Source organism: Saimiri boliviensis, chromosome 21 (assembly GCF_048565385.1).
Source record: "Saimiri boliviensis isolate mSaiBol1 chromosome 21, mSaiBol1.pri, whole genome shotgun sequence".
Lineage (NCBI taxonomy): Eukaryota > Metazoa > Chordata > Mammalia > Primates > Cebidae > Saimiri > Saimiri boliviensis.
The window spans coordinates 28,341,447-28,357,127 of record NC_133469.1 but is presented as its reverse complement, the minus strand read 5'-3'; the positions used below and the strand labels follow the sequence as shown (position 1 = coordinate 28,357,127).

At 48.9% G+C, this 15,681-nt stretch overlaps 1 protein-coding gene across 3 annotated transcripts in view; it reads right to left on the bottom strand.

Annotated features, from left to right (window-relative positions):
• MYO18B (myosin XVIIIB) overlaps positions 1-15,681 on the bottom strand; it is a 286,207-nt gene that overhangs the window by 180,351 nt on the left and 90,175 nt on the right. For all 3 annotated transcript variants that reach the window (XM_074390993.1, XM_074390995.1, XM_074390994.1), the window contains exons 18-21: positions 8,189-8,348; positions 6,077-6,260; positions 5,050-5,272; positions 384-493 (exon numbers count right to left, since the gene is read on the bottom strand). In XM_074390993.1, coding sequence (XP_074247094.1) covers positions 384-493; positions 5,050-5,272; positions 6,077-6,260; positions 8,189-8,348 — 677 coding nt within the window. The remainder of the gene's footprint in view (positions 1-383; positions 494-5,049; positions 5,273-6,076; positions 6,261-8,188; positions 8,349-15,681) is intronic.

The window sequence follows — 15,681 nt, the reverse complement described above, 5'->3', positions numbered from 1 at the left end:
ACGTTGGCCAAGATGGTCTCGATCTCTTGACCTCATGATCTGCCCACCTTGGCCTCCCAAAGTGCTGGGGATTATAGGCATAAGCCATTGTGCCCAGGCTTCATGGCTCTGCTCTCAATTTTTTTCCTGAAGTTTCTTATATAGGGGTCAGAAGGGTGATTCTGGGCTGGGTCAGGTCCCAGATGACATTGTTGTGGGGGTTTGGTCTAGGGCAAGGATTTGAGTCAAACCTCATGCTGCCCTCAGCACTGCCCCCACGGTCCTGCTTTCAGATTCCAGCTGCTCCAAATGCCCCCTGTGGCAATCCCTGATGGAACACGAGCCCATCTGACCTCAGTCAAAGTGTCTGGGGCCTTCACTCCTCCTGCATGAGCTTCACCTACCTTCCTTTCATCTATTCCCTCGGAGGTCGACAGAAGCTTCTTCAGGAGTGGAGGGTCCAGCACCTGGAATTGCCGGCGGAAGTGAGCGAGCCCCATGTGGTCAGCGTAGCCTGGGGAGGTAGGAGCAGGCAGGAGAAAAGCACAGAGTCCAGATGAGAAGATCCAGCCCAGTTCCCTAAACCCCCAGATAAGAGCTCAGGGTCCTGCTCCCAGCCTGGCTAATAACTTGATGCATGGACCCATGTCTTGAGGCCTCAGTTTCTCCATTTGTTGAAGAGATTAGATTTGACTGGCACTCCCCGGATGTGTTCCTGAGAACACAAACCCACAAACTCCACTGAAAGTGTGACAAAGCTGCACACTCATCTGCCTCTTGGAAGGTCACAAGGCATGTCAACATCCAAGTCACAGGCTCTGAGAACTCGTGAAGTGGAGATGCCTGATTAGCTTTGAGTTTTCCAACATTAGCCCAGAGGTTCCCAAATCTGTTTGACAAAGGAAAGTGTTTTGTCTAACACGTATTACCACCCCATAGACTGTAGGTGAGGCATGCTGCATTGGGCAGCATCCAAGGGCTTTTGTAAGTCTGCCATGCAGGGTAGACACAGCTGCATCCTTCTATGTGGGCAACTGGGAAGAGAAGGGGCACCTGAAAAGCTACTGCGAGAAAATGACATTAGATTCCATTTTTAGAAGCCATAGGGTTTGCAAAAGAACTTGGTATGGAAGAGAAGTCTAGCCAGAGGGAGCTGTACAGACAACCAAGAACAGGAAAGGATAAGATATGTTCCAAGGCTGAACACAGTGAGTGGCTCACTCCTGTAATCTCAGTGTTTTGGGAGACCCAGGTGGGTGGATCCCTTGAGTCCAGGAGTTCAAGACCAGCCTGGGCAACATGGCAAAACCCCGTGTGTACAAAAAATACAAAAATTTGCCATGGTGGTGCCTGCCTGTAGCCGCAGATACTCCAGAGGTGGGAGGATCACTTGGGCCCAGGAGACAAGGTTTGCAGTAAGCCATGATCATGCCACTGCACTCCAGCCTGGGTGGTAGAGCGAGACCCTGTCCCAAAAAGGAAAAAAAAAAAAAAAAAAAAAAAAAACTGGCTGGGTGCAGTGGTTCACTCCCTGTAATCCCAGCACTTTGGGAGGCCAAGGCAGGTGGATCACCTGAGGTCAGGAGTTCGAGACCAGCCTGGCCAACATCATGAAATCCCATCTCTACTAAAAATACAAAAATCAGCTGGACATGGTGGCACATGCCTATAATTCCAGCTACTCGGGAGGTGGAGAGAGGAGAATTGCTTGAACCCAGGAAGCAGAGGTTGTAGTGAACTGAGATCGTGTCACTGCACTCCAGCCCGGGTGACAGAGCAAGACTCAGTCTCAAAAAAAAAAAAAAAGAAAAAAGTCATTTTATAGTTCATAGCAACAGCCAGCATTTACTGAGAGTTTATGTGTGCCAATCACTAGGATAACAACTTCCTTGTATTATAGACACTCATGGGCCTATATTATTATCCTCATTTTACAAAAGGAGAAATTGAGGCCCAGAGAGATGAATTCACCTAGTTGCACAAAGCAAAATGGTAACTGTCCCAGCTGGGATTCAAACCCAGCCAAAGAAGAGCAGAGACCAGGTCCCAAAGGAAATTGAACTCCAATTCCAGGTCTCGAGGTTTAGACTCTTTCCTGGGTACAAGGGGCGTGGTAGACCCTCGGCTGCTTCAAAAACACCCCTCAAGTGACTAGATTAGAAAAGGTCTGGGAAAATCTCACTCCAAAATTTACTTATTGAGACTTCACAATAAGCCAAACGCATCAACTAGGAAGAACGGCAATCCAGTGTGTGGCTAATCCTGGAAGAGTTCCTGGGGAAGAGGAGAGTCTCAGACCAGCTTTGAAGGATGCAGACGGCACAGAGACAGGGGACCTGGGAGGTTACAAGCCTGCTTCAGGGGACACCTATCTGGGTTCACATCTCATCTCTGTCCATAAGAGCTCCATGACCGGGACAAATGATCCATGTCTTTGAGATTCTATTTCTTCACTTGTCAGATGAGAATAACAAAATCTGTCTTCACATGGTCACTATGAGGATTCAATGTGATGACAATTAGAGTCAAAAGTGGCTGATGGGTATTACGTGCTTTTCCACAACCTGCCACTCTTCTAAGCTTTATCCTCTTATTAACATACCCAGAGCAGCTTTCTGAGATACCAGCTATTATAGGAGAGAAAAGGGAGATACGCTCTAGGGAATTTCCTGGGGTCACACGGCTCATGAGAGGTGATGGCCAGAATCAAGGCCAAGCCATCTCCCTCCAGAGTCTGAGCTGTGCCCACCAGGCTGCACAATAGGTAATGCTTAGTGAATGCTTATCGCGTACCTTTAGCACAGTGAGAATGATCTCATTTAGTATATGCGATGACACAGTGTCAAGCGCATAGTAGGTACTCAATAAATATCATGCACGGGAATGTATCACACATGCATGTGTATATATGCATAGATATTATATATGCACAGATTCCCAATCATAAATATTTGATGTATCTGTATATGTATACAAATATATCTCATGTGAATGTGAAAGAGACAGATGTGACTTGCAATAGAGACAGGAAATGAACCAGGTCTAGGAGAGAGAAATTGGAAATTTCCACCATGAGATATCAACCCTTTGCTTAGTTGGAAAGCTCATCCTGGCTGAGTTGGGCTGTGCTGAGAAGAGAGAGGGCAACAGTGTTGTGAGGTCACGTGGGCACGGGAAGGGGCTGCCCTGACCCTGCACACACACGGGGGTTCTAACAGTATGACCCAGGTCCAGGGCACCTGCAAAGGCCCAGCACTTCCTGCCAAGCAGCCAAACAGAATTAAGTTTACATCACAGCCACCAGCTGTGCCCATTCCCGTCTTCTGTTGTGACATTATCTGTCTCCCTCCTCTGCAGCTGTGCGGGTGGGAGGGAAATCAATGACATTCTCAGCAAAGTGAGGGTCTCATCTTTGCTTCCAGCTGCTCCCAGTCAAATACTCTGTGCCTAGGGGTCCATTATTAACCCAGTAGCGGGGAGATGGTGGAATCGGCCGTACACTAGGGCATTAGTGACCATGGAGACATTAACCAAATGAGGTGCCCACCTGAGACTTCTGCCTGCCCCAGCCACCCTGTCCCCTGCAGAGAGCATGGCTGTATCTGACCATTTCTAGCTGTCAGAGAGGGGAGTCAACGTGGTGGCCTTTGGGGACTGAGAGGCAGAAAAGAATAGCAAGCATTGAGCTGGGTACGGTGGCTCACACCTGTAATCCCAGCACTTTGGGAGGCCAAAGCAGGTGGATCACGAGGTCAGGAGTTCGAGACCAGCCTTGCCAACATAGTGAAACCCCGTCTCTACTAGAAATACAAAGATCAGTCAGGCATGGTGGCAGGCACCTGTAATCCCAGTTACTTGGGAGGCTGAGGCAGAAGAATCACTTGAACCCCGGAGCAGAGGTTGCAGTGAGCCGAGACCACACCATTGCACTCCGGCCCAGGCAACATTGTGAGACTCTGTCTCAAGAAAAAGAAAAAAAAAAAAAAAAAGAATAGCAAGGATTGAGATCCAGCTCAACTCCTAAGATTCTCTAATGTGGGGACATCAGGTACACATCTGCTTACTAAAATACAGACCCAAAATTTCAATCCCTTGATTAGAACCCCTCCATCGCTCTGCCAGCCCAGCATCTCTCCAGGTGGACCTGACGATAACCCAACAGAGGCATTCACAGCCTGTCCTGCTGGGTGTGTCAGCCTCTCCTCCCAAAACTCCTTGCTCATTCTGAATCCACTTCTTGGAAAACCTGGCCGTTTTATGCCTCCCTCCTTCATACTCGCCGATCCTTCTACCTAATGTTCCCTCCCCTTGCCAGAGGTGAGCAGTTTCTTACGCTTCAAGGCCTGACTATGATGTTACGTCTCTGTGAGGCTTCCCCAAACCCCCAGTGAAAGTAGGAAGCTCCCTTCTCTAAGTCTCAGGGCCTCCTGCATCCCTGGGTGACGTGAGCCCTCATCAAGTCGTATCATCACCTCCCGGGATCACAACAATCTCCCAAACCAAACTGAGCGTCGTGAACACCAAAATATCACTCATCATGGAAATTCCACCCTCTATGGCGAGACGACGCTCCTTAGAAGTTCACGGCTATAAGGAAGGCATAGTCCTAGTCTTCTAGGAGTTACAAGCAATTCTAGAAATAATATGGGCTTCTTCAACGGGTGCAGCTAACCACCAGAGCACACATATACCTATGTAACAAACCCGCAGGTGCTGCACATGTATCCCGTTTGTGTGTGTGTGTGTGTGTGTGTGTGTGTGTGTGTGTGTGTGTGTGTTTAGAAGAAATAAAGGAAAAAAAAATATGGGCTTCGGACTCAAAGAGACCTGGGTCCCGACCAGGCTCTGCCACGTCCAGGCAGTCTGACCTTGAGCACGTGCTTCCACCTCTCTGAGCATCAGAAGACTGCTGGGAAGAGTAACCCGGATGCTGGGTGTGAAGCTCCCAGCACATGGCAGGGGCTCCCGTCCCTTGACTTCCTGTTACAAGTAGTAACAGGCAGTTACCACCGGTGGCTGGACATGTCCCAGGAGTCAGAGACAAGGTGCTCCGTTCTGGCTGTCTCTTACCTGACCTGTGCAGACGCAGAGCCTCCAGGATGTGGAACCCGGCAAGCTGGACCCTCAGTGCTGGGATATCCGGGGCCAGGGGTCCACCTGCCCCAGGCTTGTCTCTGCCAGGCTGTGGTAGCGTTGGGGATTCCCGCCTGTTCCTGCTTTCCACCACAGAGTTCGGAATCAGGCAGTGGATAAAGTGCAGCCGGGACCTTTTGATCATGCTGATCAGTGCATCCTAGGACCGGACAGAGGGAGGTCAGGGCCAGTTGTCTCAGAAAGACACAGAAAGGGGACTGGACCGTCCCCAAATATTCATTAAGCCCAACCTGGGCATCTTTGGGGTCCTATGCCAAGGAGCTCCCAGCTACAGCCTGATTTGTGCTCCTGAGAAATAACGGTCCCTGTTGAAACAGATGGAGAAACTGAGGCATGGAGAGAGCAAGCGAGTGGCCCCACGTCACACGGACCAATAGCAGAAGAGCTAGGCCTAGAACTCGGGACTCAGGCTCAGGGCATTTCCAACATAACCCACTGGGAGGTTTCTTTCAAGGTGTCTTTCCTTGTCTCAGCCAGTTCTCACCGGTGCTCAGCCTGGCCACTGACCAATCTCGTGTTCTCATGTGGTCACGGATTCACATGCAATGTCTAGGTACCACGTTTACATCCAGCTGGGTCCTGCCACCTTGCCCCAGGGGAAACTAGTGGTGAGCAAGGCAGACAGGTCTGGCCCGGCTCTCGTGTGTGCGACCGTGGTCAGGAGGGCATTCACAGCTCGTGGGCACTCCCCCAGGCCTCTCAACCAAGCAGCGCAGGCTTAGGCCTCAGAGTGGGATCCGTCACTTCCCGGGGGTGTGACCAGGGCCGAGTTTCATTGCTGCTGGGAGCCCCCAGTTCCTCCTCTGTAGGGTACAAGGTGACGCCGGCCCCTCTGGCCTTGCTGGGGAGGTCAGAGATGATGCAGGCACATGACCCAGCCTGAAGGAGAGGAGAATGTGAGGCAATGAAGGCCATGACACCACGAGACAGGGTGCCCACTCACCATCTGCAGCTTGATCTGGGAGCACGGGGCTTTCCTCCTCACCGCGGCAAGGCTGCTGGCAAAGGTCCTCCTCACCATGCGGCTCCTCTGCAGGGCCTGCTGGGAGGTGCCCTCCAGGCCCGCCACAGCCCGGCACACAGGAGGCAGCTTGGCCCGGGCCTGGAATAGACTCCGCAGCTCTTCTCTGGTGGGGAGGAGGGAAGAGAGAGGAGATTTAGGCGGTTCTTAGGGAAGCCTTGGCCTGGGGGGTGGTGGTAAAGGGAACAAGCCTTCTTGCTTCCTGCCCCTCTGCTTCCTAAAGCCTCCTCTGCAAGTCGCATGTCCCAGCTGCTCCTCTTCATTCACAACCCCTCCTGCCGGGTGAGGCTTTGCTTCATGGCAGATGCCAGCTCCTTTCTGATGCCCGTCTCCTACCTGCAAATGCTCCCTCCTTCCCTAGCCTGAGAACATCTGTCCTATGGACATTCTTGTCACTTACATACCTAGAGCAATGCTATGAAGCCTATACTTTCTTAAGGGCGAAACCATCTCTGTTATTCCTAGACCAGGTTAGCACATGGTAGGCACGGACCACGTGTTTCATGCGAGAAGGAACGACTCAGGCTGGGCACACAGTTTCTGGAGCTGCAAGATAACGTCAAGTAAATACCCAGCCCGACACCTGAGCAGACAGTGCCTTCCCTCAGCATCCCCATCGTGGACAGGGTCGAGGTCAGGGGCCAGGGTGCTAGCTTTTTAAGTGTCTGTTCCGCTAAAGCAGAGCTGGCCTGCCCTCTTCCATGAGCCAACCATGAACCAGGCTCTCTGATACGCCATCTACTACTTTACATCACCATAGCGTTCTTAGATCAGACATGGGTGCTTTGCAACCTCACTCCCATTTCTCAGATCATGAAACTGAAGCCCAGTTAATGTAGCTTAAAAGACAGAAAAACAGAATCTGAACATTGTCCTGACCAAAGCTGGACTGTGGCCGCTAAGCCGTGTAGCCTCATCCAACTCTTATTTATGGTGCAGGAAGCAGAAAGAACCCAGAGGCAGGAGGACAACTGCCCACGGTCACTCAGGCGACAGAAGGCAGGGCTGGGACTCAACCCGGGTCGCCTGGGTCGCCATTCAGTCCCCTGCTGCTTGTAACTCCTGTTATCCCATCCCTGGCCTGAGTCTCTCTCCAGGAGCTGGATATTCGTGAGCCCCATTCCCGGATACAGGTTTTTAATCAGCTCTGACATCAAATCCTTGGAATTCTCCAAGCATCACTTAGACTCGAGTTGGGTCCCGGCAGTGCTACTGTTTTGCTGTGTGAGCAAAAGCAAGCCGCTTCACTGTTTGGGGCCTCAGTTTTTCCCGTGTGTAAAATGGGGCTAAGGATCCTGTGCTGTGATAAAGATAAGAAGATGCCCATAAAGCATTTATGCTGATGCAAGGCACATAGTGGGTAGTGAGCAAGCGGTTCTTTCTCAGCCTGGTGCCTACCTGAGACCCCAGCACCTCTCTGGCGGTCTCAGTTTCTCAGTTTCTCTTCTAAGCTCTCCCTTTGCAGAATTCCGGCGTTGAACTTGGAAGCGCGCACGCACGGGCACGCACACGCACACACGCACACGCACGCGCGCACACACACACACACACACACACACACACAGAATTTTCCAATAACCCTCTGAACCGAGAGCAGAAAATGCTGCCAGCCTCATGCCAGCTCTCTGGGCTGAGCAGCCAGGGAATGTGGTGAGCTTTTTTTTTACTGCTACAAAATGTATCATTTCGGTTTTATGACCCCCTAGTTCTTGAATGTCCATAAAAGTTGTTCCAGTCACATCATCTCTCAGATACTTAATGACAGGCAAAGTGCCAGAATAAGAAGTCACCGCTTTTTAGCTTTTGTTCTACCTCCCCAGAAGGCCAGCTTTTCTCCTCGGCTGGATTCCCTCTAGCCCCAGGGAGACGTTTCGCCGCTCCAATTCCAGTGATGGTGCTTTGTTCCATTACGAAGGGACGGGATTCCTGGGCTGGCCCACCCACACCGTGTTGCCGAGTGCGTAGTTTAAGTGGGAAGTGAAAACACGGCACCTCCAGTGCCTCCTCCCCATCCCCGGCCCTGGCCCAACTCACCTTTTTGACTGCTGCAGGAGCTGGGGTGCATCCAGGGCTGAGAGGTTGGGCTTGGCTCTGTGGAGCCAGCCCGTGAGGTCGTAGCGCACAGGGTCCCGTCCCAGCTGGTGGAAAATCTCACACTGGAGGGGCTGCTCACAGGCCCGCAGGGCAGAGGACCCTGGAAACAGACATGGTGGCATGAGTGCTGGGGCGTAGTGGGGACACTCTGCAATCAGCTGGCATCCCCTGAACACAGTGTCCATCTTAATATGCTTCCAGTGAGCTCGAGCTCACGGTCAAAGGCACCCATTTCTCCTGCTGTCGTGATTCTGTGCACATTATTCTTGCTTTCTTAAACCTAGGATACCTGCTTTTCCCAAACATCATCCATACCCACAATCTCCTCGAGTTTTTCTCTATATATAATCACATGTCACCTGGGCTGTGATTTACTTAATGTTTTCTTTAAATCGACTCACATTTTCACAAGTACAGTACATTCATTTTAAAAGACACATCATATTGCAGATTTGATGTGAAATATACGTTTGTTTTCTGATATGCATGGACACGATTAAATACATAGTTTTAAAATATTTTGTTGCATGCCACCTAAAATCATTTTGAATACCATCAACCAAATAAATACAGAGAATACTTTTGGGAGATACGGGCACATTGGTTCCAAGAGACAGGGTGGGAGAAACAAAGGGGCCCGATCTTGGGAGCTAGAGAAATCTAGGTTTTTTACCATTTATGACTTCGTGAAAGGTGCCGAGCCCTGTACGCCTCTGAGCATCAATTTCCCTCTCTGTAAAATGTGGATTAAATCATGCATACTCCCAGAGTGGCTTATGGCTTCAAGGAGATAACGTGCATAAATGTTTTAGTATAGCATCCAGCACATAAAATGGTCACTCAGTCAGCAGTCATGATTGTCACCGCCCTTAACTGCACTTAAACCTTTGCTGATGTTCCCGAATCACAAAGTGTTGATGTACACCTCCCCAGTGCCCAGCGTCATGCTTGGCAGAATGAATGCATGAATTGATTCATTAATGGATGGCTGTTCATTTATTATATCACTGTAGTGTGATGATCTCAGGTTGCAATCACAGGTTTGAGATAGCTGTCTCCTCACTGAATGGCCCCAGATGGATTATTATTATTATTATTATTATTACTATTATTTTGAGACCAAGTTTCGCTCTTGTCACCCAGGCTGTGGTGCAGTGGAGTGATCTCAGCTCACTGCAACCTCCACCTCCCAGGTTCAAGTGATTCTCCTGCCTCAGCCTCCTGAGTAGCTGGGGTTACAGGTGTGAGCCAACATGCCCAGCTAATTTTGTATTTTTAGTAGAGACAAGGTTTCACCATGTTGGCCAGGCTGATCTCAAACTCCTGACCTCAAGTGATCCACCCACCTCAGCCTCCCGAAGTGCCAGGATTACAGGCATGAACCACTGCGCCCAGCCCTGAGATGGATTCCTAAGAGTGGTTGGATTCTTGTGACTCTTGGATCTATTTGGAACCATCTTGCTTTGCTTTCCTATCCTGCTGTTGCCAACAAACTTGCATGCACTAGTCTGGGTCCTGAGTCTTCCCCTCAAATCCTAATTTGCCTAAATCTAAATTCCAAGAAGCTAGGAAAACAAAGGATGGCATTTCTTGGAACTACCTGCAAAATAAAGCAGTGTGAGAGTCTGCAGCTTTCATGAGCCTGTGTAGGAGTAAAGGGCGTGGCAACGGCCACCTGTGTGTGGCCGCTTAGATTGCCCCTGTCCAGGAGAGCGGAAGTTACCAGCACAGAACACTTCTAGCGAAGTGAAGTTTCCCTGTTTCAAGAGTGTCCTGCGAGGCTTTCAGAGCTATGCAGTCCCTTACCTCAAGAAAGTCCCCTTCCAGTGGGAGAGTGAAGCACCCACAGGGAGCAAGGTGACAAAGCACACACCAGGCTTTGGTACAAATGTCCACGCTGCCCTTGCAACGCTGCAGGTATCTCTTTACCTGGCTGCCCCACTCCACTGAACTGGAAGCAACTGGAGGGCAGGGACTGGTTGACTCCTTGTTAGGTCTCAGCAGCCAGTACAGGGCTGGGCCCTTAATGAGGATCATGATCTCGCAGGGGACAGGGGAGAAAGAAGAAAGGATGTTGATGTTTGCTAAGCCTCGGCTCCTAGCACTCTCTGCTGGACAAGCTAGCACGAGGGATTTCAATCTGGTTGGGGACGTGAGCATCTCTGGGCTGGTGTCTAGAAGATTACACTGAAGTTCAGAGACAAGAGGCAGTTTGGCTAAAGTGGCACAGCAGGATGAGGCCACAGGTCTGCTGGTCCCAAAGCCTGCCTCTGTCCAGGGTGGTGGCCAGCACATGGATGTGCCATATTTCCCAGGCAAATGATCAGATTCCAGGCCTGCTTCTCCTCATTCACTCCTTTCTCCTGAATTTGGTTTTTATTCCACAGTTTTGTTCATGAAAGCATTTCCCATGGAGGCTTTGGCTTTTGGGAGCTCCATGGATACTTCTGGAAGATGGAGCCTTATCCAGCATCTCTCTCTCACACCTCCAGGCTTTGTCACCTCCCCCAAGGAGCCTGAACCCCCAGACAGGGCCCCCTCGGCCTCTGCTGGTCACACTCTGAGCTTGGTGAGGGGCTGTCACCTGACTATCCATTGCACCTGGGCTCCATGAGGGCTGACCTCAGGCCCTGCTGGCCCTCGTGGGAACACTCAGCAGATGTGCTGAGGTATGGGAAAGAGGTCATAAATAGCAAGCCCTCGGTTGGCCGGAATGCCCCAAGTGTTCTGGATGACTGGATGCTCTCATTAACTCAGAGCCAACCAGAAAGCAATAAAGAAAAAGAACTTGTTTTTCTTTTTAACCAAAATGTTATAATTAATGTGTCTTCTGAGGGGGGCTTAAGGCAAAGGATGTGGAGAGTCTTTACCTTGGGAAGTGGGAGCTTCACAGCATCCTGCTAGGGATGTCTGGTACTGACACCATAGACCTCATGGATAAAGGGGAGGGTCCACAAATCTAGCCAAATCCCCTTCTGCCCACTCCAGCCTCACCCTACAATATACCCTCTGCTTCCAACCCTACTATTAGAGACAGAATGCTTGTTCTTTGATGAAAGTTAGTCTTTAAAAGAAGCTATTATTTCTAACATTCATTATTATTATTCTTCTTTAACAAGAAGAGAAACTTTGAAAAGGAACTTCTTACTTTCTACACCTACTTTCCATCTCTTTTGCCTAAAAGGCAGGATCCAAAAAACATTCCCTCGGAGGGTATGTTTCATTGATTCTGGATCACTGAGTTTTCACATACTCATCAACTTTGTAAAAAGTATTCGCTGTAGCCGGGCGCGGTGGCTCAAGCCTGTAACCCCAGCACTTTGGGAGGCCGAGGCGGGTGGATCACGAGGTCAAGATATCAAGACCATCCTGGTCAACATGGTGAAACCCCGTCTCTATTAAAAATACAAAAAAAAAAAAAAAAATAGCTGGGCATGGTGGCGTGTGCCTGTAATCCCAGCTACTCAGGAGGCTGAGGCAGGAGAATTGCCTGAACCCAGGAGGCGGAGGTTGCAGTGAGCCGAGATCGCGCATTGCACTCCAGCCTGGGTAACAAGAGCGAAACTCCGTCTCAAAAAAAATAGTATTCGCTGCGGACCTCATCCCAGCAGCTGTACCAGGTGCTGCCTCCACACAGGTGACCAGCCCTGCCCCTGTCACCACGCAGCTGGCCTGCCCCAAGGGGAGATGACCAATGAGCAAGGGTGGGACATGCCCTGGTGACCACCGCAACGGGGAAGAAAAAAAAAAAAAACGAGGGAGGAAGCCAGGATCACCAGCAGGGGTCTTTTCACAAAGAGGTCAGGGGAAGTCCATGAGCAGCACTGGGCTGGCATGTGGCGGAAGGGCCCTCCAGGTGGAAGGAGCTGCTGATGCCAGGACCCAGAGGTGGGAATGTGCGTGGTATGTTTGAAGAGCAGCAAAATGTGCATGGTATGCGTGATGGGAGCAGGAGAGGGGACGGGAACAAGCAGATCACGTTCAGCACTAGCCCTGTGCTCGGCGCCTCTAGGGTCCTGGGAAGCCACTGGATCTCAGGAAGGACTCAGTCACCTCCCTGTAGCTAGGATGCAGTGAAGCCCCCAGGCCTGGCTCCAGCTAAGGGCTCCACAACTAGGAGTTTCTGCCCCTCATTCATGCTCCTTCCCCAGCTGGCGAAGGGGCAGACGCATCTCATACCCCAGCCTGCATGAAGGCGAGTCCATCATTGCCAGGATCAAGTCAAATGCCAGGACCCCTGTGGGCTGAGCACAGCCAGGGCTGCATCTGCACTTCCTGGGCCTTAGACATTTTTGCTTTCATGGGTACCTTCCTCCATTAAAAAAAAATATACACACATATATACACATGCACACACATATATACAAACACACTCATACATATATACACAGACACACACACATATACACACGTGCACACACATATACACAAACACACTCATACATATATACACAGACACACACACATACATATATACACAGGCACACATGCACGTACATATATACAAACACACTCACACATGTATATAGAGGCACACACACATACATATATACACAGACACACACACATATACACACATGCACACACATATATACAAACACACTCATACATATATACACAGTCACACACACATATACACACGTGCACACACATATATACAAACACACTCATACATATATACACAGACACACACACATACATATATACACAGGCACACATGCACGTACATATATACAAACACACTCACACATGTATACAGAGGCACACACACATACATATATACACAGACACACACACATATACACACATGCACACACATATATACAAACACACTCATACATATATACACAGTCACACACACATATACACACGTGCACACACATATATACAAACACACTCATACATATATACACAGACACACACACATACATATATACACAGGCACACATGCACGTACATATATACAAACACACTCACACATGTATACAGAGGCACACACACATACATATATACACAGACACACACACATATACACACATGCACACACATATATACAAACACACTCATACATATATACACAGACACACACACATACATATATACACAGGCACACATGCACGTACATATATACAAACACACTCACACATGTATACAGAGGCACACACACATACATATATACACAGACACACACACATATACACACATGCACACACATATATACAAACACACTCATACATATATACACAGTCACACACACATATACACACGTGCACACACATATATACAAACACACTCATACATATATACACAGACACACACACATACATATATACACAGGCACACATGCACGTACATATATACAAACACACTCACACATGTATACAGAGGCACACACACATACATATATACACAGACACACACACATATACACACATGCACACACATATATACAAACACACTCATACATATATACACAGTCACACACACATATACACACGTGCACACACATATATACAAACACATACATATATACACAGACACACACACATACATATATACACAGGCACACATGCACGTACATATATACAAACACACTCACACATGTATACAGAGGCACACACACATACATATATACACAGACACACACACATATACACACATGCACACACATATATACAAACACACTCATACGTATATACACAGACACACACACATATACACACATGCACACACATATATATACAAACACACTCATATATATACACAGGCACACACACACATATACACATGTGCACACACATATACAAACATACACATATACACAGGCATGCACACATACATAAACACACATATCTATACACAGATGCACACACATTTAGACAAACACATTCATCCATATCTACACAGACACACATACATATATACACACACATATACACACATGCACACACATATCTACACACACACTCATACCTATATACACAGGCACACACACATGCATACATATACACATATATACACACAGGCATACACACATACAGACATACCCTCACATATACACATATATCATATAGACATATATTAAAGAATTGCACTTGACCTAAAAGTTCTTTTCCTTCCCGGAAGTTAAAACATTTTCTGGGAGGGAACAACACCCACTGGGCACCCGGAGGGGTAAGAAGGGAGAGCATCAGGAAGAACAGCTAATGGATGCTGGCCTTAACACCTGGGCGATGGGGCGGTCTGTGCAGTCCATCACCATGGCAGGTGTTTATCTACGTAACAACCCTTACATCCTGCACACGTACCCCTGAACTTATACTTTAAAACAATTTTAAAATTAAAAACATTTTCATGGGCCCCCAGAACACCTGGCACTGTCCCTCCATGCCAGGCAGATAATTCAGTGCTGTGCCAGTCACTGGCAGAGCCGAACTCTCTGGGAATAATTTAGGAATTCGCACTCTGCGCTTGCTCCAGGGAGAGGGGCAGGAGGCATCAGACGCTATCGCTTCACTGCTTAGGAAATCCTGTCCTGATGTGAGCACAGGAATCCACCATGAATGTCTCGAACAGAGGCCTCTGCTGGTCACCATAGGGTGGAAGCTTCAGCTGGCGCTCATTCAGTGGATGGTGGCTTTTCTCCCAACTTCTTATAAACTGTTCCAGTTGGACAATCACCCCCAAATCCTCCAGCAAGATGCATCTGTCTACGCCTCCAATAACTAAAACATGGCCAAGCCCAATGGTCATTCCTCAGCCCACACCTCATTTGATGTTGATGTTTTAGCTGCATTTGGAAAGGTCAATCCCTCTCTCCTCCTGTGGCTTCCAGGGAGTCACATTCTCCTGGCTTTCCCTCCTGCCTCCCTGGCCATGCCTCAGGCTCCTGTGCTGGCTGCTTGCCTTGTCCTTGACACCTTGACATAGGAAAGTCCCAGAACCTTAGTCCTTGGACATCTCTGCCAAGTCTCATTCCCTCAATGACCTCAGCCAGAGTCACGGTCCTCAGTCTCCTCCTTTCAGATGCACCTGCCTTACTGACTCTCTTCTCTGCTGGAAGGGCAGTCCCATGTGGGTGAAGATGTGTGTTTTGTTCCCTGACGCATCTCCTGGGCTAGGACAGTGGCTGCCACGTATTAAGTGCTCTATCCATATTTTCTGAATGGACCAAGGAATGAATGCACACACATCCTGGCCCCAAAGACAGTTGCAACTGATAAGGTCAACAGACAATAAGTACATTTGCCTTTTTTTTTTTTGAGATGGAGTTTCACTCTTGTCCCGGCTGAAGTGCAATAGTGTGATCTTGGCTCATTGCAACCTCCACCCCCCGGGTTCAAGAGATTCTCCTGCCTCAACTTCCCAAGTAGCTGGAACTATAGGCATACACCATCATGCCTAGCTAGTTTTTTTATATTTTTAGTAGAGAT